General features: G+C 53.8%; 9 protein-coding genes across 9 annotated transcripts; 6 read left to right on the forward strand and 3 right to left on the reverse strand.

The window, feature by feature from the left end:
- Positions 1–304: 304 nt before the first annotated feature.
- On the reverse strand, positions 305–1,936 carry LMH87_007369 (uncharacterized protein; the record flags this gene model as incomplete). The annotated part of the gene is made up of 1 exon (XM_056192444.1): positions 305–1,936. The coding sequence occupies one exon, from the start codon at positions 1,934–1,936 to the stop codon at positions 305–307; it is 1,632 nt and encodes a 543-aa protein (XP_056060664.1).
- Positions 1,937–3,260: 1,324 nt separating this feature from the next.
- LMH87_007370 (uncharacterized protein) lies at positions 3,261–5,760 on the forward strand (the record flags this gene model as incomplete). Its single annotated transcript, XM_056192445.1, has 5 exons — positions 3,261–3,944; positions 3,997–4,203; positions 4,254–4,783; positions 4,848–5,359; positions 5,417–5,760. The coding sequence occupies 5 exons, from the start codon at positions 3,261–3,263 to the stop codon at positions 5,758–5,760; spliced, it is 2,277 nt and encodes a 758-aa protein (XP_056060665.1).
- An 801-nt stretch (positions 5,761–6,561) lies between these two features.
- On the forward strand, positions 6,562–6,839 carry LMH87_007371 (uncharacterized protein; the record flags this gene model as incomplete). Its single annotated transcript, XM_056192447.1, has 2 exons — positions 6,562–6,609; positions 6,660–6,839. 2 exons carry the CDS (start codon positions 6,562–6,564, stop codon positions 6,837–6,839), a joined length of 228 nt encoding a protein of 75 aa, XP_056060666.1.
- A 1,438-nt stretch (positions 6,840–8,277) lies between these two features.
- Positions 8,278–8,736, forward strand: LMH87_007372 (uncharacterized protein; the record flags this gene model as incomplete). The annotated part of the gene is made up of 3 exons (XM_056192448.1): positions 8,278–8,381; positions 8,451–8,547; positions 8,599–8,736. The coding sequence occupies 3 exons, from the start codon at positions 8,278–8,280 to the stop codon at positions 8,734–8,736; spliced, it is 339 nt and encodes a 112-aa protein (XP_056060667.1).
- Positions 8,737–10,767: 2,031 nt separating this feature from the next.
- LMH87_007373 (uncharacterized protein) lies at positions 10,768–11,200 on the forward strand (the record flags this gene model as incomplete). Its single annotated transcript, XM_056192449.1, has 4 exons — positions 10,768–10,810; positions 10,869–11,012; positions 11,077–11,089; positions 11,146–11,200. The coding sequence occupies 4 exons, from the start codon at positions 10,768–10,770 to the stop codon at positions 11,198–11,200; spliced, it is 255 nt and encodes an 84-aa protein (XP_056060668.1).
- A 210-nt stretch (positions 11,201–11,410) lies between these two features.
- On the reverse strand, positions 11,411–13,306 carry LMH87_007374 (uncharacterized protein; the record flags this gene model as incomplete). Its single annotated transcript, XM_056192450.1, has 1 exon — positions 11,411–13,306. One exon carries the CDS (start codon positions 13,304–13,306, stop codon positions 11,411–11,413), a length of 1,896 nt encoding a protein of 631 aa, XP_056060669.1.
- Positions 13,307–17,265: 3,959 nt separating this feature from the next.
- LMH87_007375 (uncharacterized protein) lies at positions 17,266–18,153 on the forward strand (the record flags this gene model as incomplete). Its single annotated transcript, XM_056192451.1, has 5 exons — positions 17,266–17,275; positions 17,572–17,657; positions 17,785–17,898; positions 17,954–18,014; positions 18,071–18,153. 5 exons carry the CDS (start codon positions 17,266–17,268, stop codon positions 18,151–18,153), a joined length of 354 nt encoding a protein of 117 aa, XP_056060670.1.
- Positions 18,154–18,333: 180 nt separating this feature from the next.
- Positions 18,334–20,477, forward strand: LMH87_007376 (uncharacterized protein; the record flags this gene model as incomplete). The annotated part of the gene is made up of 2 exons (XM_056192452.1): positions 18,334–19,216; positions 19,267–20,477. 2 exons carry the CDS (start codon positions 18,334–18,336, stop codon positions 20,475–20,477), a joined length of 2,094 nt encoding a protein of 697 aa, XP_056060671.1.
- Positions 20,478–21,084: 607 nt separating this feature from the next.
- LMH87_007377 (uncharacterized protein) lies at positions 21,085–22,627 on the reverse strand (the record flags this gene model as incomplete). Its single annotated transcript, XM_056192453.1, has 5 exons — positions 21,085–21,087; positions 21,142–21,153; positions 21,233–21,405; positions 21,469–22,384; positions 22,442–22,627. 5 exons carry the CDS (start codon positions 22,625–22,627, stop codon positions 21,085–21,087), a joined length of 1,290 nt encoding a protein of 429 aa, XP_056060672.1.
- Positions 22,628–22,872: the final 245 nt, after the last annotated feature.

Here is a 22,872-nt window from a genome sequence, read left to right on the forward strand (position 1 = left end):
TTTAAGCAACTTCAAAGACGACGATTGCGATGTTTGGGCGGAGAAGGTGCATTAGAAAATGGAATATGACGGGCTTAAGATGGCGTATGTATGGGTTGTGTAATTGGTGCATCGCAGAGGAGTTGATCAAGTCTTGAGTAGAATGCGAAGCTCGAGGTCGCGACCAAGGAGCTAGAGCCCCTCGTCGTTAGAGGTCCTTTGCTACAGCACAATCAGTTTTCATATCCGTATTACCCAATTCTATCCCTCACCAATGGCCGTCTTGTGTGAACGCATAACCATGTTTGGGATGACCTTTGCCGCTCTAGCAGACGTTGACACATGCTCCGGCATCCAAATCGTCAAAACTTCCGACATTGCGCAGCCAAACGGCCACTTTCGACTCCAGGAAAGCCGCCACAACGTCGGACTCATACCCCGCTGCCTCGAGCCATCCAGCGTCGATCCCTTGCTGTACGTTGCGTAGCTGCACGGCCCCGTGAGGCGGTGTCCGCAGAACGGCCTCAATCTGGACGTGCAGCAGGTTCGGGAACTGACCATCAGCAACCTGCGCTGCGAGATGCAGCGCATCGCACTGTTTTGTGCACCCGTACATGAGCTCCAGGTGCAGGACCTGCACCGACTGCGGCAAGATCATCGTCAGACATTCTGGCGGCACGGACTCTTCTCCAGAGTTCCGATTCCTGCTGTCCGTGTTTAGCTGGCCAGGGTGTCGGCTGTGACAGTACGCTGCCTCGTCGAGCCGCAGTACGCATAGCTTGTTGAACCGCGCGAGGCTCTCCAGGCTGTCGGTATGGTCCCCGTCGTCCAGGTAGGTCACGGACGCGTCGAAGCGGAGGCCCAGATCGAGGAGGGTGTCGTACAGTGGCTCCAGCAGGCTGAGAACCCTGGAACTCGCAATCATGGGGTGTTGAAAGCTTGGGCCGGCACTGAACTGGAAGCGGCGCAGGTTCGGCGCGACGGCGATCAAGGTCTGAAGGCCGGCTAGGTTTCTGCCAGGTGCGTCGTCGGCTACAATGCAGTTCTGCAAGTGGATGGAGTGGAGATGTTTCATAAAGGGCAGCTCGTGGAGAAAGAGGCCTGGATGTATTTGTTGAGCTGTGCCAGTGTATGGGTCACTGTAGTTGGTCGTGAATGCTACCAAGTCTTCCACCTCGTCAATCACCAGCCTGCGCAGGTTCGGAGCAGCGCAGAGAAATAGGCAGATGCGCGGGTCATTCAAGACAAAACTTGAAATTCGCTCAGGAAAAAGCGTCAATGTTTGCAAAGCGGGCATGATGGCGCCGCTGTTGAGCATCTTGGCGTACCGGGCGTGGCGAACCGCAGCCGCCAGGTCTGCCGCTCCTTGCTCGCCGCGCCGGAACCCTAGTGGAAAGCTCAGGTCTGTGAGATTATGCGCGAGAGATACAAACAAGTCTCGAGTTAGTCGAGTAAACGACACGTCGTCTACCTCGTACGATAGCGTAGCCACTGTCTGGAACGTCCTTTGCCGCTCCGCGTCCCGCACCGCCTCGAGCCGCTCCCGGCGTAGGACCATCTCCGAGCCTCCGAGAGTGATCTTGCGGACAGAGGCGGCAAGGTCCGGGCATGCAATGAGCGTGCGCAAGACGGCAAAATTGCTGTCGTCTTTGCCCGTCCGGTAGCCCCGCAGGCCAAACCGCAGCCAGAGGCTGTGAACGAGAAAGGCCTGCGCCGGTGGCCGCAGCGCGCGGCACACGAGGCACAGGCTCTTCAGCGCCAGCTTGCCATCGTCAATGCCGGAAAGCTCCAGATCGGCCGGGCGGGAGCAGTGCTTGCAGAGGTGGCCGAGGATCAGGCTCAGAATCTCAGGAGGCAGCGTGGCCAAGGTGGCTGAGTGTGATGCAACAGCCGACTGCTTGGTGGCGCGGAACTTGACTTTGTTACGCACTCGCTGGTACAGAGGACAAAGATCCATAGATACGGGTATTTTCTTTCTACGGACAGAGGTTCGCCCGTCTTTAATCTCCGTTGTGAAGTGCGGAGCAGATGAAAGTTGTAAGATGCTAGTGCCACGCTATCTGAGATCTTGGCGCTTGCAAATAAGAACGGAATCGCTTATCATCAATCGTGTAGCCATTTATAGCTCAAGGGTTTGGAGAAAAAGCAATTGCATTGAAGCTTGAAATTGTATGAGATAACACAGTATCTCTTTTCGGGAATAACGCCCGATTTACTTGAGCAACAATAATTAGCTACTATATTTATGTTCTTAATTCCTATGGATCCAAGTAAAACGGCGAGATAGACAGCGAGACGTCCCGTCCACGACGACGCCTTTCAGTTGCAATACTTCGTGACTACTGCATGCCCCAGAAATAGCACCCTCTTAACTGGCGGGGTTGGCACAACTCATTTCTTGTTTTGCGTGGTCTCCTAAAACCCCGGATTGTGACCGTCAGCGCTCCGATTCAGTTCCGCTTTCTACTTCAGCCGTGGCCTCTTTTCCCACCGCTTGACCAGCCAACGATCTACAGTAAGTGGTCCGATCCGTCCATCAATATGATTGCGGAGAATTAGCTTCCTTTTATAGGTGCTGAACCATGCCAAAGCAAATAGCAAAGCGGCAGCGGTGCGCGGGACGTGCTTCCGGAGAAATGCTCGTCGCGTCAGCCCGCAGTGAGGCTGTAAAGGTTGTGAGTGCATGGAGCCAATAAGACACGGGATAGAATGGAGAAGGATCGAGCCAATTTGGGAAACTTAATAAAGCTTCGTGTGATATCGATCTTGTGCAGCTGCATGTCAATCAGAAAGACCATATTATGCATCATGCGGCGGACGAAATGGACCGCCCGAAGGTACCCATCTACATGCGTCACTACAAATAGTGCAGTTCGCAGAAATGTTCATCGAGAAAAGGAAATAGCAAGTAAACTCAAGCGCTTGCGTAGACTTGTGACAATACAGCTCATCTTTAATTCCATTGATATTATTGTTCGATATCTGTTGAGGGTAAAGGCGAATGTTCTGCTCTACACCGGCTCCGTATTGTCAGTGTGCATGCCCGCGACGCCTTGTCTGGCTCCTTTCAGCCGACTTGACCACTCAGCAAAGTGACACATCGTTACGCTACGTCATTGAGCATTTATTGAATTGGTTCATCAATGCATGATTCTCAATAAAAGTAGGCTATCGCGCGGCCCTGGAGCAAGTCCTGCTCGGGAGTGTCCAGGAAACGTACGATATAGTCCTCTTCTTCTCTCCACATCATCGATCAAGCTCTGAGACACTTTGCAACAGCCATGGGCGTTATTGTATCGCCTAGTCTTTTGGATGGTAATTTCCACAAAATCCTCCCATCTTGGAATACGAATGGCGTACTGAGCTCCCCCGAAACCCTTACTGAAAGCCTCCAGCATGAGCAGACGTCCGCTGTCGCGCTGGCGGACCCTCGCATTGACGACAGGCCCCAACTTGGATCCAGAACCGAATGGTACTACTTCCAGGCTCATCTGACCTCTGAGATATCTGACGAGCCTCTTCATACTGTTTTCGTGTGCATTTTTCGGCATTCACCCCATGGCGACAAGGGTCACTGTTGGGCCGTCGTCTACGCCGTCCTGGATTGGAGGACGCAGAAGTATGCTGCATACTCCAAGGTGCCCAATGGTGTGCCTGCGGGCGTCGCGAGGATGATGGAGACAAGCCATCCACGTCTGAGCTCCATCATCCAAGACCTGGTCGATACCGGCCCCAGTACCGACGGTACCCCATTTCTCCCCGACACCCCTTTCACAAGCAATGTCGAAATCCGTCAGTCTGAAGGTCCGGCTTTGCAACTTGACTGGGACAACGGTGCATTCATTGTTGGTGAGAATGGTTCTTACCATTTAAAGGTACCGGAGATTGAGCTCGACATTCAGCTTCAGGCGACGAGGCCAATGATGCTTCACGGTTATGATGGAGTGACTTGCAAAGATGACACGGTATTCCTAGGCCCACATACTCTATCTAAAATACTAAATACTGATTTGATAGCACAAAATGTTTTATTACAGTTGGCCACGCACCGCAGTGGTGGGACAATACCAGGGGACCCAGGTCGTTGGCACTGCCTGGGTAGACCACGAGTACTCCTTGGGCGTACTGGGGAGCCAGAAAAGCCCAGATGCCCCAATTCCCGGCTGGAACTGGTTTTCTCTGGTCACTAGTGGTCCAAGTAACCTGGAAATCTGCATTACACAGGTATACCCAGCGCCGTGCTCTCAACGTTCGCCACTAATCCAGTCGTCTAGATCTTTCAAGAGCAAAGTGTCATTGAGGAGTACATCGTATACATGGACAATGACGGGAAGCGGCGCAAAGAAGACGTCTTCAGTCTTTTTCCGACCAAGAGCTGGGTCTCTGCGCAGACCTTCCAGAAGTTTGGCACTTCCTGGAAGCTTACCGTCCCCAGTCTCAACATCGACATTGACATTGAGGCGGTTTGCCAGAACCAAGAATTCCAAACTTGGATACGGCTACCATCCTTCTATGAAGGCGCAGTTCGTTTCTCAGGCACCTGGGAAGGGGCGCCAATTCGGGGGTTTGGAGCAATGGAGCTTGCCAACGAGACCACTTCGGGCGACAAATACATGGAGGTGATACTTGACAACGCTTCTGCACTGGTTCGAGCGGAAATCGAAAACGTTGTCCCGAAAAGTCTTTGTCCAAACCATTTTGAATATTTGACCGACGTTTCTTTTGACAGCGAGCAGGAACGGATTATCCAAGAGTCCATTGTTGACCCATTCTATCTTCTCAATAATCGTGGTGGCAAAAACTGGTATGTCCAAATCCACCAATGTCCTGCCTTTCTCAGGGTTCATGTTGATAAGTAATTCTCCCAGGCGTCCTATGCTTCTCAGTGCGGCCGCTAGCTTAGTCGGCGGCGATGCGAATGATTGGCGGCCATTTCTTGTGATCCCGGAAATGATCCATACCGCCTCGTTGATCATTGACGATATTCAGGACGAAAGTGAAACCCGTCGCGGAGGACTGTGTGTGCACAAGGTCGTGGGGATACCGACTGCCATCAATGCAGGGTGCGCCATGTACTTTTGGGGAGAAACCATTGTTCGGGACTGTGAGGCTCTTACCGAAACTCAGCGACGCGACTACTACGCAACGTATTTTGAGATGATGAGAGTGGCCCACAGCGGTCAGGCGCTCGATATTGCTGGAATGACCATGGACAATCTCCCGAGTATCGAAGAAGCCAAGTCTATACTCTCTCGTGTCGTCAACATGCACCGATGCAAGAGCGGCAAGCCTGCGTCGTGCTGCGGTGTTGGGGGGTCCCGACTCGGGGGAGGGACGAAAGAGCAGACGGATGCTATTGGTCTATACGTTCAAAATCTTGGTATGTCTATTTTTGCTATTAATTCTTGGGGAGTGTGAGTCTCTGACTGCAATACAGGTCTCGCCTTTCAGATTCGCGACGACGTTTTAGATGTTCTTGGCAAAGTAAAGGGTAAAAATGCAGCAGACGATCTTTACAATCACAAAATCACCTACCCTGTCGCCAAGCTCTTTACTCTGGACCATCCCGATCGCGAAAAGTGGTTCCAGCTCTGGGAAGACCGCGACGTACCGGGTTTTGTCGAAGCGCTCGAGTCGTCCGGTACGATGGAGCTGTGCAAGGCAGACATCGAGGGCATGATTTTGGACGGATGGGCTGCTGTCAACTCTCTCACGCCCAACTCGTTCAGCAAGGTCCTATTTCGCACGTTTGGAGAGTTTCTGATTGAGCAGCACTACTAGCACAAAGTCGGACTTTTCCTGTATCAAGGCATTATTGAAGATTATGTTAAGAATGTTCACCGTTTTCATCTCTAGTCCGAATACATAACAACTATAACTGTGTTTCTTTGGGGAATATTTTGAATACTTAACAAGCGATAAATTAAATTCAGAGACACCTCGTTTACATTGTATTTACACCGTATTTCCTTCCGCAGACATTCAAGGCTTGCGGCGCGCTGCCTTCTTTTTAATGCCCTGCGGACGAGCAGCTGTTGATTGTGAAGACGCCGCCTGCGGACGAGCATCTGTTGAGCGTGAGGTTGCCGCCTGCGGACGAATAGCTGCTGAGCGTGAGGTTGCCGCCTGCGGACGAACAGCTGCTGAGCGTGAAGAAGCCGCCTGCGGACGAACAGCTGTCGAGCGTGAAGACGCCGCCCACGCACTACTTCTCCTGGTCCTGTTCCTGGTCCTACTCCTCAACTCCCGTGTGAGCACTTGAATTGCTTCCTCGGTCCCAGGGCTCTCAGAGCTCCTATCCTCCAACTCTTGGACGAGACGCTGGGCTGTCTCTCTTCGGTCATAGAGCTCCCAGAGCTCCCAGAGCTCCCAGCTCCATTTGCGCCGTCGTTGCCGCGCTGATCGGTGCGGGGCATGGGCCCTCCAAACAAGCCGCCTCTTGGTCTCAGTTTGTGCCTGGGCTTCACAGATAAGCCGCTCCAGTCTTGCACATTGTACGAGTCCAGCCTCTCGCGTGCCGGCTCTGGCAGATTGGCACGGAGAGATGCAAAGTCCCGATGAAACTTTACGCTTGGCGCTCCCATGGTGGCAGAGGCAAACCCTGCCTTTTGCCAATGCCTGGACTTGTTTGTCAGTACCGTCTGGACCAGATTGTGGATTGGCCACTCAGCAGATTTCAGTTCACGGTCACGGCCCATGTCCGAGTTGCTAAGGCATGGAATCGTTGTTGGCGCTTGCGTGGTGACGAGATGCTCGATGTAGGATCCAAGCTCCATGACGACCAGGGCAGCAGGAACAATATCGAGACGTCATCTTGCCTCTGTCTCTGGGCCAGTCTCGGGCCATCGCGAGTCCCATAGTCCATGCTTCTTCCACTGAGCGACAACCCAAGCATGGGCGATCGTCTTTTGTGACTCGACACTCCCGAAGAGTGAACGGTCGATGAGCATATGCTGCCATTCATCAAACTGCAGCTCTTGTCGCAGCTCAACATGATGCTCGAACCGATTTCTTGGCGTATCTTCTCGTTCGATCTGGATCGCTTGGGTGTTCTCTTCGCTCGCAATCGCCCGCGAGAGCTCTACACGAGGGTCGACTGTCTGGTACGCCGGAGGCGAATCAAAATGTAGACGCGACATTGCAGGTTTCTTTTTCTTATTTTGAAATGTTCGCAGTAAGTATGAGTGTGCATGAGATGAAGTTTGTTTATTGTGCGAACACGTAGCTGCTCGAGATCACTCCGCCCAACTTGTAGCACAGTGTCACACAGGACGACGCTGGCTTTGTGGACGGCGGCAAACAGGCACGCTCAGCTCACCATTCGTCGTTTTCAGTACTCGGCGGTTGGCGAAACAAAGAGGGAACACATTTAAGAAACTCGAAACGAGTATTTTACACTCTGCTCGTCATCGCAGCCAGTCGATGCTCCCGTTCGGCGCAGTTCTGTTGCTTCTAGCAAGACACAGCAGCCGCAGTACCACGCAAACATGGCAATACTTCGCGTTTAAGCCTATTTATAGTCGAAGGATAGATCCTCACCAGCATCTATGTGTGTTCATACTTTGTTTTGAGACGATCTGTACCACATAGCCTGGGCGGCAGAGGCATTTATCTTACTGTAGCATATGTATGAGAATGAGCCTTCCTCTCGCCGTACTGCTATCATGGCATCAGCTTAGCTTTTTTCCCGTCAGACTTTTATAATGGATTCAAATTACACTCTTCTATTGTTGAAACGTGCTAGCAATGCAGCGACGGAGGTACTAAGTCATCTCTCCAACCAATGCCTTCTGTCTACGCATATGGGGGCTCTGGTACTCAAAGTTGGCCATATAAGGTCAAGAGCCGAGAAGAAGGAAGCACGTTGCATTGCAGCTATGGGATGTGCTGGGGAGCTCGTCGACGTAACGCTTCCAGAGTCCTGGGCGGCTGTTTCGAAATTGCAGTGTGCATTTCTAGTCACGACCAACGGTGGCATCGAGTTTCTCGACACATCGAGCAATGCCTCGTCTCAGGCATGGTGGCCAATGTGGCACACAGAAGCTGCTTTACAACGGCAATAAAAGGGCAGACAGCAGCCAGGATCTCTGCAGTATTGAGATTAGAGTCGGAGAATCGGAAGCTGCCACGTTTGACATCATCTGGCTTGTTCCGATGCACAAGCTAGCCGTCGCCCTCTGGCTTTGGAAGGCCGCTACACGGCCAAAGCATCCCACAATGGCCGACACGATATTGCTGCCGAGTCTGAAACCGAAATGAGAAGGCCTACCTCCGCCCGCATACCCGGCTGACATTTCCATGGCTGACATTTCCATGGTTGACATCTCCATGACTGACATTCCCACGGCTGACGTCTCCGTGGCTGACACTCCCATCGACCCGATAAGCGTCGATATCTCACAGTTCGTGCTGGCACCGAAGGCTCTGTGATCGGGCGCTTTTGGAGCCGTTTACAAAGCAGTTCATCCCAGAACAAAACAAGTTCTCGCTGCCAAGGTCCAAACTCCCAAGCCCTTTGCACGGCAGTATCTACGGCGAGAAATCAATATACTAGGACAGCTACGCCATGTGAGTACCCTGATTTATGTCACCGGGTTGATTTGCGCTGACTTATGATAGCCAAGCATCGTAAGATGCTACGGATACAAAGAGAGCGGCCCTTCAGTGCAGATCTTCATGGACCTAAAAGATTGCAATCTGCAGGATTTGGTCCATCGTCAAGCGGTACCAGAGGATGACCTAACTATGCACGTTTAACACGACGTTCTGAAAGGCCTCGACTATCTGCATTCGAAGAATTTTATTCATCGCGATTTGAAGCCCGCCAATATTCTTTGTTCTCCCGGGCAGCGGTGGTCGTTCCCCTTGGCAGACTTGGGCTCAGCAACACTCAGGATCGGGCACGCACAACTTGCGGTTCCGCAATGTTCGCTGCGCCAGAAATCCATTTTCGTCGCACGCAAACAACTGTCGTGGATATGTGGTCTCTTTTTGTCACATTAGCGTGGACAAATAACTGGGAAGGTATTCGTGGCCGGGAGTTTGGTGGTTTCAAAGAGCTGTTATCCTGGATCACTTCGACTGCCCGTATCAAGTGAAACAACGTGCAAGACTTGCAGGAGTTGATCGTAATTGACCACACGAAGCGCGCGACGGCGGCACAAATGCTCACCAAGGTCTTCAACGGCGAAGGGCTGACTACCGAACGGCAACTTGTCCCGAGCCTACGGCCAGTGGAGGCCCGACCAGAGCCGATATCCCTGACATGGCGAGCTTTTTGGACGGGCCTGAAGCTCCCCCGCCCCAGCCTGCGCAGCGGGAGGTCACGCCGGTCGAGAGGCTACCGCTTGCTCCCATTGCGTGGGGTAGAAATGCAGCGCTCCCCTTGTTCGCCGCTCTCGGCGGCGCCCGAAGAAACCAGCGCGCTATACTGCATCGCGGCGTGGCAAAACCGCAAGCTATATGACAAACCGACAGGAAGCCACTATACGGGAAATAAGCGTCAAGTTCAGAAGCCAACAGCCACGTCAAAGATGAGCTCTGCGATCATTGCGCACTCCCTTGCGCGCGGCGCTGAAAGCTCCAAAAAATAATAATCTTGGGACGGCCATGTCAGTCTCCTGACCTCACGAGAAATCATCGGCGAAACGTCCGCCCATTGACGAAGCTTAGATAGAAATGGTGTTGAAGATGCTGGTCGTCTCTCCATGATCGCCTAATTTATATATATTATGTACATTCTTTTTCTTTCGTGTCGTCATAGTTGGAAACTCATATATCTTTTGTACTTCCTTTTTTTTTTTTCTATATTATTGGCGGTTAAGGAGTACGGGTTGGAATATTTCTTGTCTACTAAAGCATGCAGTCCACGCATCGTAATGTGAGGACATGTATATAACGGAGGATGCCGGGCTTGAATACCATCGCAAGATTGAGGACACTAACATTTGACAGCATTTATCTGTACATAAACTCGGGACACCATGGTCATCATTATAAACAGGGAGCGAGGGGTACCTAACCAGCCGGTGGAAAACCTGGCTGTTCGGCAGTGGAAAGAAACGGACGAGCAGGAATATCATGATCTAACTGCTTAAGTATAAATTGTAGTTAGCTTCGCTGGAACTGATCCTTGGCTGTGGGTGCCAGTAGTTACACATTGCCAGGCAACCAGGCCATGTCTTGTGAGAAGCGAGACTTGCGTCTCGCCCCTGCCTGTGGGCTCCTAGGAGTCTTCTTTTCACTTTCACCAATCACCAGTTCCAGATACAAAGGAGACCTCTTCAACCTGGACGATGTCACTGCAGAGAACGGCCTTTGCCTGTGGCGTCTGTCGTCGAGTCTGTCTGCACCCTTGGGACGCGCGGAGGAGACCTGAGTTGTGCGGGCATATCTGAAGCCAAGAAACAGGTCATCACATAAAATAAGCAAGATTACACTTGGTAGTTGTAGTTTCTTTTGTCCCAACCCGCTAGCCCATGTAGTGACACTCTTATTGCATGAGAAACCATGTCGGAGCCGGTGCTTGAGGTCCGGTGCTTTACCAGCGACCACTTTCCGCGAAGAACAAAACAATTCGAAAAACCACCAGAAAATACAATTTAAAAGAATGACGTTATCTTTTCTTGCTCATCAAACGAAAATTACCATCTCCTCCAGCCTCTGCCCTCTCACTTCCACACCCGAAGCTCTAGCGCCAAAACTGTCGATGCCATCTCCACAGCGCACCTCTACCTATGATGTGCCTTCTTTTCTCCCACCCGCACGACCTACCACCATCACCAAACCATGCCGCCGTCTCTCCGCCACCAAGTGATAGCCATATACAAAGGTACATTTTTTTATCACTCCTTCGTATACGCCTCAATCGATATCTGACGTCTTTGTAGAGCTGCTGTATCTCGGGCGCGAATACCCGCTCGGGTACGGCTACTTTCGCCCGCGGCTGCACAAGGCCTTCATGGCCAAGTCGAGCGAGCGCGACGAGGACAAGATACGGCAGGGCATCAAGCAAGCTGAATATGTAAAAAAGGGTGCGTCTCCTTTCTCTCGTCTTTTCCCAATTATGCCAAGGGCGGCGTTGCTGACAAGCACTAGAAATCGAAGCTCTGTATGATGGCATACTCACGTCAACACTTGCGGAGAGATGCTAACACCACGGTATAGATATTATTTGAAACGATACCGAACGTTGCGAAAACGCTACGTGGCAGATGCATAGCTTCATTCACGAGATAAAAAATGTACCACCATGTTCATGATATATATGCAGTAATTCGCCTTTTTTTTTAAATAGCTTCATAAGTAAAATAAACAAAATAAATAAATCACATGGTTCATCGCTAAGATGCTTGTCCGAATCAATTCCCACCTCATGCATTCATTTCATTTCCATCAATAGACAGGAAAGGATCTGTAACTCGTGCCGCCGTCATTGCTTTCGTTTCGTGGCCGACCATGCGCCCACCTCGAGACACTCTCCCCAGCTCGTGCCGCTGTCGCTCATGAGGTCGCCCATCATCTTGCCCAGCCACACGTCCCACTCGTCCTGGCTCTTGCCCGAGACCTCGCGCAGGATCGGCTCGAGAGCCTGGACCTGCTGCACCACCGTCAGGAGCGCCGTCTGGCGGAGCGCCTCCTGTCCCGGCGACAGGACGCGGCTCTCGGCCTTGGGCGCCTTGTCCTTGGACGATGCGGCCGTCGGCTTGCCGTCCTTGGTGACGACACCGCCGACGCCCTCGCGCTCCCAGCGCACCTCGCTGAGCGGAATGGCCAGGCGTCGTGAGCGGACGTCGGCGAGTGCTTCGGATTCCTGGATCAGTGTCGGGCCGATGAGCGTACAGGGCACCGCGGTGAGATCGCGGGTCTCGAGGGCGCGGGACAGCCATTGGTTGTATTCAACAAGAAACGTATTCAGTGGCGCCGAGAGCGGCGTGTTGGCGTTCATGACGTAGGCGCCGAGGCTAGCGGCGGCTTCTTGGTCCTCGGTATCGTCGCCCGCTAGCTTGGCCTCTGGAACGTGCGGACGGAGCATGCGGATGAGATGGTCCGACTCCCAAATTTCCAGGACGCCGCCAGGCCGCAGGAGGCGAATGTACTCGTCCACGAAATGCTGATGCTGCAGGTTGGTGGTTGCCAGGCTCATGTCCTTGACCATGACGAGGTCAAACTTTTCGCTGTCTATGGGCCAGGGCAGCTGGCGCATGTCGTGGCTGATAAAGTTCCAGTTCATTTCGGGGTCGGGCTTGGCGCCGGCGGTCGTCGTCGTGCTCATGGTCGGCTCGGTGGGCGCCAGCGGGGCAATGTCCATGCCGGTAAAGGAGATGTTGCCGTGGCCGCGGGACTTGAAGTAGCGATGGCACATCATGGACCAGAAGCCGGAGCCGCAGCCAATCTCGAGGACGCGCTGGGGCGGGCGCTTGGAAAAGGTGGGCGAGCACACCGGGCTGCCAAAGACCTGGATGAGCAGCAGGGTGCGCATCGACTGGCGGTGCAGCTCCGTCAGGTCGGCGGGCAGCGGGTAGGGCAGGCTCGTGTCGTTGAGGTAGGAGCGGCCATTGCGGAGGACAAAGGGCTTGGAGGTGATGAGGTTCTCGCGGGAGCTGGAGGAGGCGTCGGTGGTCGAGGACATGTTGTTTCTGGCGGCGTGGGCAAAGATGTCGGGGACAGTGCCGTTCATCTGCGCTGCGGCGGGGGACCGGGGCGAGGACGAGGGATTGTGCTGTGCATGGGCATGCTTGAAGTCGGTCTGCAGAGCGTGCGTGTCGTGATGCTTGCCTCGAGAGATGAAGGAGTGCGAGGCCCGCTTAAAGGCGCTGTGCTGCGCGGGTTTGGGAGAAGAGGCGGATGGCACGGGGGGGGAGGAGGCGGACGGAGAAGGCTTTTGATGGTTGTGGTGGTGCTGGTTGTGGTGTTGCGGATGAGGTGGGGTAGCGTCCGCGGAGGCTCCAGTTGGTTGTGCTCCGCCGCCTGGTGTCGTACTTGTGCTGCTGTTGCCGGTATTATGATGATGTTTAGTATTAGCGTCCTCGGTTTGCTGCTGGTGCTCTTTTTTGCTGCGCCGCTTGGGCTTGCGCTGATGCTGATGCTCGGGCTCCACGCCAGCGGCTTCGGCGGGGCGGTCCGACTCCAACGGCGCCTCGAGTGAAGCCCGTGATGGTTCGCCCCCGCTGGATGTATGGGAGCTCTTGGATGTCGACTTGGTCAGCGACTCGCCGTCGGCCTCCGAGGGCGTCTTTTTGCGTCGTGGCCTTGATGGCTGTGCCCTTGGGATATACGGCAACATGCCTCTGCCCATGACGGACGGGGTCATCATTGGGGTGTACATGGCCGCAGCAGGCTGTGCTGGAGCTGCACAGCGGGCCGTCTGCTGGGGCGGGGGACGACGACAGTGGGGGTCGAGTGCTGTACCAGTAAGGTAGGCCCGCTGGATGAACAGCGCTAGCAGGCCTGCGGAGGGGACCACAGAGGGCCAAAGCTTGATTTTTTTAGCGGTTCCAGCGCTTCCGGCCGCGAAACCGATTGATTGCCTGCTGCCTGGGCACTGCCAGTCTACCAAGCACCAAAGGACCGATGTTCGTCTGTCTCTCCTCTCTTGTCTCTTCGGCAGGGGTCGGGATATCTGTCCGGGCCCGGAGAAAACCACAGCTGGGGAAAACAAACTGTGGTTCCAAGATCAAAGCGGCCCTGGTCTGTTGCAGACAAGTCTCATGCAGTATGGTGGTATCGAGCTGTAAGCTCAGGTGGGTGCTGCCCTTGATGGCGCGAACGTGTCCCGAGGATGTGGTTGTGGCGTAGGCAGGATGTCTTTGCAAAAGAAAATAGCCAAGACAGGCGTCGCAGGTGCTAAAACAGAGGCGCATGTGTCTTGTCCGTGTCGTGAGATCTCAACAGCGCATTACACCGTCGAGGTGCTTGTTGGCCCACGGGGTAGCGATGCTGTCAGTCGTCTCCATGTAGTCTGGTCTGCGCCGGTGTAGCTTCTCCTCCTCTGGCCTCATCCAGGGTTCGAAATTTAATCAAAGCTTGCGTGCAGCATTCCACGCTGTTTAGCCCGCCATCATCCTCTGTCCAGCCGAGGGAAGCGAGCAGTCGAATGCGGAAGGTTGCAGTGCGGTGCGCGCGCGATCAAGCACAGCTCGCACAGACACTTCTGGCGATGGATCGGTGAAACCAGGGTCCAGCCTTGTTGCCAGCACGATGGTGCAGTAGCCTCGGGTCCGGCGATGATGTGTCGTATGCAAGAAACGAGACGGCGTTGTTCTCGTTGATTCCCAGTGATGAGGCACTTGAAAGCGCTAGACAGGCCACGTCTGGTGATGTTGCAGGAGCGCGAAGCAGAACCTGGCCCGGCGAGACAGAGGCACACCAAAGATAAACGACCGATAGTTGGGTTCAGACTCAGCTGCACCTGTGCTAACTTGGCTGATGCTCCTCCTCCAAAAAGGATGCCCGGCGCTTTTTATCAATTTTTTTTCTCCTCTTCTCCAGACGTGGCGTGCGGGCCAACGCGGGGGCGGACGAACCAGGCCTGCTTGCCACCAGCTCATCATCAGCCAGCCAAAACCAGCTGGAGGATCAGCTCGGTGGGCACACGACTTGAGCCTGGCGTCGCTCAACCTAACGTTACCAGTGCCAGTCTGCCAGTCGTCAGATAACGAGGCTTGCTGGCCGACCGACTTGTCCGTTTCGAATCAGCTCCCCCCAACAATCACACAACCAACCAGCTGCCGCCATGCCTGCATTTCTGCGCCGGACATTATTCGACCCTGTTCAGCCCGGCGGAGCCCTCAGTATCGCGTCGCCTGCCATATCAGCACTGGCGACAATTTTGGCTCGTGACAATCACGTCTCTGTTCAACTCGACTCGACCCTGGTCCATTTTCCCGTACATCACTAAGTTACCAGTAATACCACTTCGACCGCCGCTTGTGATCGCCAGCGCCAAAATCAGTTCAGAATCCAGGCCCCTGGAGCCCCCAAGCCTATTTGTTTGACTTTGCCCTTGTACTGATACACATGTCCTTTTGCTCGAATGCGGCGTCACAAGGGTCCCATCCATCCATCCGCCGGGCCAACTTGGCCGTTGACGGCAGACTTCCGTACACCCTCCACCGGGCAATCGCAGCCCTTACGAATCCTGTCGGCCGTTGCCTATTTCGTTGTTTTGCTCTTACATGAGGACATTATTCACTCAACGCCTTGCCAATTCATATCTCGCCCGTGTCCACCAGACCCTTTCTTTTCCTATCGACGTCGCTATCGACGATCCTGACTTCTTCAGCAACTCCAGCGATCTTCGGACCCCAAGTTTCTTCGACCCACCAGCGTCCCCGTCATTTTGTCTCTTTGGATTCTGGCAGCTGGATACACTCAATTGCCATGCCTCTTCCCCAGCCCGCCCGTGGTCTAGATTTGTTCGCGCATGGCTCACCAAGCCCAATCTATGTCACCAGAGCGTTATCGTCCCCGTCGAGCCTCGTAAAGAGGCTGACTTGATTAATTTATCCTTCTTGCTAGCTTGGTTTTCGCCCCAACATCTCAGCTCGTGGTCTGGCCCCGCGCCACCAGGACTTGACGACATTCCTATTTGGGCGGGTGGAGATTGCGCGGCGTGCAAGCCACATGAACGGAATTGGGGTAAGAACGTCTGCCTGGAGTTATGCGCGTGTCTTGGCTTCTTACACTGCCCGCGACGTCTGAGCAGCCACGTTAAGTAGACCTTGCCTGTCTTCAGGGTTGGCGTATCTCGCTAAATATCGCTAGAGATTCTCGAGACATACCGAGCTGGGTCCTTAAGGGTGGCTGAAATTTGTCTAATAGATGCTGAATGAACTCGATGAATCTCATATGTTTAGTATCGTCAGCGGCCTTTCGACAGTGCGCTTCGTGCGCGTTTCGTGACGCCGGGCTGTTATTATAATCAGGGTGGTCCTGTAAATGACGCGCCCTTGGCCAAATTCGAGACAGCTCTCTAGACGATGAAGCTCGAAGACATAATTGGCCGACACAGATAGAAGAATATTATAGAAAGTAGGAGAAAGAGGAGAAATAAGACGATATTAGCGAGTCAACTTCAAAATGAAGCTTGCGCTGCCGGCGCACTTCGATTCCCGGTGTCTTCCACGACTACACAGCTACCCCATAAACGGTCTAGCAATATGCTCCTAGACAGAGTATGAAGACGCGCTCGAGAAGACGCGCTCGAGAAGACGCGCTCGAGAAGACGCAGCGCTCCGTGGGGTATTACTTGCGCCAGTGTGACTCTGTTGAGGCAGGGACGGAGTTGGCGGATATGGACCGAGTCCAGCACCAGCACCTTTTCCCTGTAGCGGCGCAGGCCACTGAAGACTGTGTAAGTACGTCGGCGGCGCAAGCTGCGTTTTGAAGTTGACTCGAGGTGACTGATATTTCGCCTGATTCTCCTCATTCCCTTATCTCCTGTAATACTATTTTATGTTATCGTTTGTGTTTAATGACATTAATCTAGTTAGTAAATATAGTGCCCTTCACGAATTACATCTGCAGTCCTGCATGTCCTGCTTCGTATGGAATATGCACCCGCTATCTTTAAAAGCAGAGTCGAGACAGCCAACAATCACCAGCCACTGTGGCTTATATGTTCATGATGGCATATCCTCCCTAGTTGATCTAGTAACAGCCATATCATCTCAACTATCACTACGATTATGCTAGCTCGTGGCCACTTTCTTATTCCCGCCGGCTACCACCGGATTGTCGTCTGAGCATCCCTAGGGTAGTGACAGCGTCTCACTAAGCCTTGCATCGTGCGGGACAGGATTGTGGTACCGCGAAGTGCAGTTTTGATCACCTTGATATTGTGGCTTTGATTTACGTCCTGAGCAATTTTAAATATTCATGCGGTGTGATGGGTTTTCGTCTGAACTGACCTGTGGAGTTGAGTGGTCGCAGCTTGGTATACATATGCAGGAGCATTGCAGGGTGTTGCTGGGCGTCCCGCCATTAGGCATGTAAACTGAACATCATTTCAATATTGGCAATACTCCTCCTCTCTACCTCCTTTCCCTTTCACCAATTTGCTAATTTTGTTGAGGGCGTATTCGCACAAGGTGTCACCCTGTACCACGTACAGTGATCTCATGTGACGAAATGCTGTGCTGCGTTTGTACAACACGGCACACTAGGCCACGCGGTAACCGTTCATCCATTTTACGCAAAGTAGAGCTTATTTGGTAGGAAACATGATGGTGGCGCTGTCATAGCGCTCAGGCTGCAGTGATCTACTGGCGCATACGTGGAAGATCGATGTATTCATGTACACGCCGCATCGATTCTTATCCACGAGAGATTTGGATCCTTTGCATCATCCTTCCCACTTTCCAACTTCTCAGTCCCTTACTTGTCAATTTTTAAAATACTTTTTACAAACTTGACACTTGTTCAACTCGGCCGTGGGCGGTTTCAAGGATCCACGTGATCTGATTCGCTGCTTTGTCCAAGATCGGCCAGTGCGGAGCAGCTGCACGTGACTACGCTTCCAGTCTCGTCCAACGCAGTTTGACGCTTTGGAGTGCCGCCTTGCAGCACGACACGACGCAAATCATTGACTAGACCTCGATATTCGTTATCATTCTTCTGCGCCACACTCTGCTGCTTGCCCAGCGACAACCGAGCGCCGTCGCAAACATTCATTAGCTGTACGTGGGTCCCACAATGGCTGAACTGCCAGTCCTTTCCGCCCTGCCGCTCGTGCTCCCCCATTCCCGTCCTCGCGGTGCAACCTCTCCAGCCTCTTCCTCGGACTGACTCGCATCCCTTTTATAGACCACCCACCGCGGCGCCCTCAGCTCTTGCGACTGCAGCCAGAAGCTATGCAGATCTAGCATCTCGTCTTTAGCACTTCCGCTCCTTTACGACAGAGACCGATTTTTGCTCCGCGTCACAGCGATAGCGCGCGCTTCTCCACTCGAGCTTTCGCAAGGGACAAGCTAAGCTTACCGCCCTCCCTCTGCTCGCGAGTGCTTCTTTGTCCGCCCGCGCCTCCTCGGAACTTCGTCCGTCCTCCATCATCTCCTAGATTAGCGTACGCGCAGATTCTCATCGACCCCAGTCCATGCGCAAATGCGAGCTTCATCGTCCGACTCTCCTGATCCGCCGACAAGCATCACATATCGCCCACCGTCGACCTCGTAAACGTCTCGCAACGCACCTTCAGCGACAAATGGTTACCGACACAAGGTTCACCATTTCGAAATCACAAAACATAGCAAGGTCCCAATAGCCTCTCGTGCAACATCTCTGCCGACAGCTCGCACTGGGACTACTTTATTTTAACCAGCGAATCGATTACACACCGACCAGATTGTCCTCGGCATGTACTCGCAGAATCATCAGCAGGGCCATAGCGCCCGGCTGAATGGTGCTGGCAGAGGATTGCCCGGCATGCTTTACAACTACCAGCATGCGCAGCACCAACATCCCTCACAGGCTCAGCACCATCAAGGCATGCAACATGAACACGGCCTGCCAAGCTCCAACGGCCTCGGACATCACTCCTCCTTTCCTTCCGGTCTTCTCTCCTCGGCTCAGTTCAGCTCTGGCTTACAGAATGGACACTCTTCCGCCTCCCGCGCAGGGCCTGTACCGCAGAACGAAATGTGGGCGGAGCAGCTGCGGTTGCATAAGGAGTCTGAACGCGCTCACTCTGCCATGACGGACCAGCAACAACCCCATTACTACGCACGACTAAAAGCGTCCGAGAACAAGGGGATAGGTGGCCCGCCACCGTCCAGTGGTCAAGCCGAAGCCGACTGCGACGATGCGGATAGACGCCGACCGTGGGATGCCAGCAGAGAGATGAACCGACAGGATTGGCACAACATGGACATGAGCGGCCAAGGCCTCCGCAACCTCGCTCCAGCGCTGTTCCGCTACCAATTCTTGGGAGAGCTCTATATCGCCTCAAACAAGCTCTCCAGACTACCGAAACAAATAGGTGACCTTCGCCAACTGAAGCACTTGGACGTTTCTTACAACCAGTTGACCGAGATTCCACCGGAGCTCGGCATGTGCACATTTCTGAAGCAGCTGTTGCTATTCAACAACAACATCCAAGAACTGCCGTACGAATTGGGCTCCCTACACATGCTGGATGTGCTGGGAATTGAGGGCAACCCACTAGAGTCCAGTGTCAAGTCGGAGATCATGGAGAAGGGCACAAGGAGCCTAATTACTGCCTTCAGAGAAAACGCACCAGGTATGCCCTCAGTAGTATGACGTAATTGTTCACTGCTTACTTGTTCCTAGTACCCCCCGAACCCGAGCCTCGCAAGTCAATCGTTCTTCAAGAGGACGTTTCGCCAAATCTCGAGAGAGTCAAAGTTTTCTCTTGGAACATTCTTTGTGAAAAGTATGCCACGGCTCAGCTCTATGGCTATACACCGACCAGGGCACTGAAATGGGAGTACCGGCTCGAGTGCATTTTGAAGGAAATACGCTACCGTGATGCCGACTTTGTGACTCTGCAAGAAGTATCTGGGGAAGCGTATAGAGATGAGCTGGCCCCCAAACTGATCAAAGACGGCTATCGAGGTATATACTGGCCCAAAACACGCGTGAGGACCATGCCCGAGAAGGATGCCCTGCAGGTCGATGGATGCGCCATCTTTTTCAAGCAGAGCAAGTGGTTTATGATTGCCAAGGAGTGTATCGAGTTTAACTCGATCGCCATCAACCGCGCCGACATGAATAAGGAGCACGATGTCTTCAACCGAGTCATGCCCAAAGACAATATTGCCATTGTTGCGTTCTTCGAATCTCGCGAGACAGGAGCCCGGATCATTGTTTCAAATGTCCATCTCACGTGGGAAACAACCTTGGCCGATGTCAAGGCTATCCAGACTGCTATATTGATGGAGCAAATTACCAAGTTGGCAGAGCTTTGGGCGAAACTGGGACCAGCCCAGGAGAAGGACAAGAGGTTGATTGTTGCGCCTGGCGAGGAGAGTAAACCACCTCCTCCCAAGTCGGTCCCCAGCCAGGAATACCGCTGCAATACCGAGCTTCCTCTCATTGTATGCGGCGATTTCAACTCGACAGAAGACTCGTCTGTCTTTGAGATCATGTCCAAGGGCCGCGTGGCTCCTGATCACCCAGAGTTGATCGACCACCAATACGGAAGCTTCACTCGCGACGGTATCGAACATCCTTTCAGCCTGCGAGATGCATACGGCGCTACGAAAGGAACTGCCGACGAGATGCCATTCACGAACTATACACCTGGTTTCACCGGCGTCATCGATTACATCTGGTACTCGAACAACGCTCTGGAGGCTGTCGAAGTTCTCGGTGCTATGGACAACGCGGATCTTAAGCGGATCCCGGCATTTCCCAACTGGTGGTTCCCCGCTGACCATATTCAAATTATGGCCGAATTCGCCTTCAAGGCCCGCAAGGAGAAGAAGCAGAGCATACAGGATCGTGAGCACAGCCTCAGCGGCAGCTCACGGCGCGGTTGAACCGCGGCATCGATTCTTTGAAAGGATGTTGCAGCCAGTGTTTGCTCTCTACTCTTGAACAAGGAACAAAAACCGAACCCCCCTCTACATCAAAGCGGGCAACGTTTTTTATATTGATGACATCCAATTTATGTTTGGTCTTGATTTTTGGGTCTCTCTAAACTGGAGTTTTACCGGCTGGCCGCGGACAAAGGGTGGAAACTGGAACGGGAAGGCAAATGAGGGGATTTTTACCATGGTGTGGTCGTTCTTCTTTTCGTGTTCGAGCGAAGGGCGGAGAAATCTGAAAGAGAGGGAGAGAGACGGGGCACAGGTGTCTGTGCTTGGCGCTCTTCCCTTTTCTTTTTATTAACTTGTAAGAATTGTAGGAGTTGAGGATGATTTATTTGTTTTTTATCATTTATTATTCTTGTCTGTGTTTGGTGCCTTTTTTTTATTTTACTCTGCGCAGCATTGTCGCCCCTTGGTTTTGTCGTTTTGTTTGTTGTTGTTGAATCTGCTATTTACTAGTCTTAGAGTCTTTTTTTTATACTTGCCATGTTGCAGCGATGGGGCGTGGCTCGCCAGAGAAAGGGAAACAAAGTTGGACAGCAGCGTGAATACAAAGTCACTGAACCATGAGTACATCCGTCCGCGTGAAGACTTGTTTGTGCTCTTGACATACGTAAATTTGCAACTGTGCTTTATAGCTCTTGAGACAGCTCATCTTGCTTGGGTGTGCGGATGAGGTGGAAGCGCTCCTGGCGGCCATAGACCCATTCGAAACCGCCTTCGGGGGTCCAATAGACGTCCTCCTCGAGCGGGAAGCTGAAGGTGGCGTTGAACTCGGGCACGAAATGGTCAGCGCGCAGCTCGACGCTGTACCAGGTGTTGTTGATCAAAGGCAGATCGCCGAGGATGGGCACGTGGTCCTGCAAGTTTGTCATGCCTATCCCGCAGTTAGCTCATTGAACAAGAAGGGCCGAGTAGTGACATCAGATGGTAGACGCACCAATGACTGTACCGGCAGAATGGCCCCAGTCGCCAATCGCATGGCAGTAAATCTTGCCCTCTAGCCCCTCGTCCTTCATCTCGCGACGGATGGCCGCCAGGATCTCGTTGCCCGTGCGGCCGGGCCTCATGTGCTTGCGCGTCATGTCCTGAAGACGGTTTCCCTTTTTCAGGCCGTCGCGGAAGCCCTGCGGGACGTCGTCGTGCGACGTCTGGCCCGGGTAGAGCACGTACGCGAGATGCTGCGTGTCCGTGTTCATGCCGAGCGCCGAGACGCCAAAGTCGACGTGCAGCAGATCCCCGTGCTGAATCGACTCTTCATCGGCCGCCTGCTCGTCCACTGCTGCTGCCGCCGCGCCCCAGGGCGTATCGGGCTTGATGATGGTCACGCTCGGGTGGAACCACGTCGTGTAGTTGAGGCTCTGGATCTGCTCGCGCATCCACCACTCGACGTCCCTGGCCGTCGTCTCGCCCGGCGTCACGACGCCCTCGCTGAAGCCCTCGCTGATGATGGCCCACGCCGTCTCCTGCATGCGCTTGTACCACGGCAGCCGCGCGGCGATCTGCGTGCCAATGTACTCGACGGCCAGCATCGGCACCTCGTCGAGCACGAAGCGGTCCGCCCAGACGTCGCCGAGCCCGCGCCGCGCGGCCGCCAGCTCCCCGGCGTGCAGGCCCGAGGCAAAAGCGATCTCCGGGTGCGCGTTGACGGCGATGCGCGCCGGGTCGTGGCGCGCGAGCAGCCCGCGCACGTCGTCCCAGACCTGTGCCGTGTTGTCGATGAAGGTGTAGGACGTGGGCAGCGAGGGGTCGGCGGCGGAGGGCGCGAAGAAGAGGATGGTGGTGCGGCGGCGCGCGGAAAAGGACGAGGTGAGGGACCAGAAGACGGTCTCCTCGGCGTACTCGCGCTGGCTGATCTGTGATGGGGACAGGTGAGTGAGTGAGAGGGGGAGAGGGGAGGGGAGGGACTATACCAGCCAGGCGTCGACGCCGTGCTTTTGGAGAAGAGCGGGAATCGCCTCTTTGCGCTCTGCATACCACTTGTCTTGAAGGGCGGCCTGCTCGCGGAGAGGAGGGAGATGCTGGTAGCTCGGCGTCTGCATGGCGTCGGCGCAGAGCGGCGCCAGTGCCGCCAGCGCCGTGACGAGTGTAAGCTTCATCTTTCTTGGTTCCTTGTAGCAGCGCTGCTGAGAGACGATTATTGCAACTGAGCTGATGTCAAACTCGGACCGTGGTAATGAGGTTGCAGCTCTCAATGGATGAAATAAATGAGTTGCAAGAGCAGCAATAAGCTGGATCGACACTACGCCCGCGCGGAGTACATTTGGTGGCTGGCCGGGAACTCTACCCGACTAATACCACGGCGGACTTCATTCGCAACTCCACTATTGACAGTGGCATTGCT

This window comes from Akanthomyces muscarius, chromosome 1 (assembly GCF_028009165.1).
Source record: "Akanthomyces muscarius strain Ve6 chromosome 1, whole genome shotgun sequence".
NCBI classification, from domain to species: Eukaryota; Fungi; Ascomycota; class Sordariomycetes; order Hypocreales; family Cordycipitaceae; genus Akanthomyces; species Akanthomyces muscarius.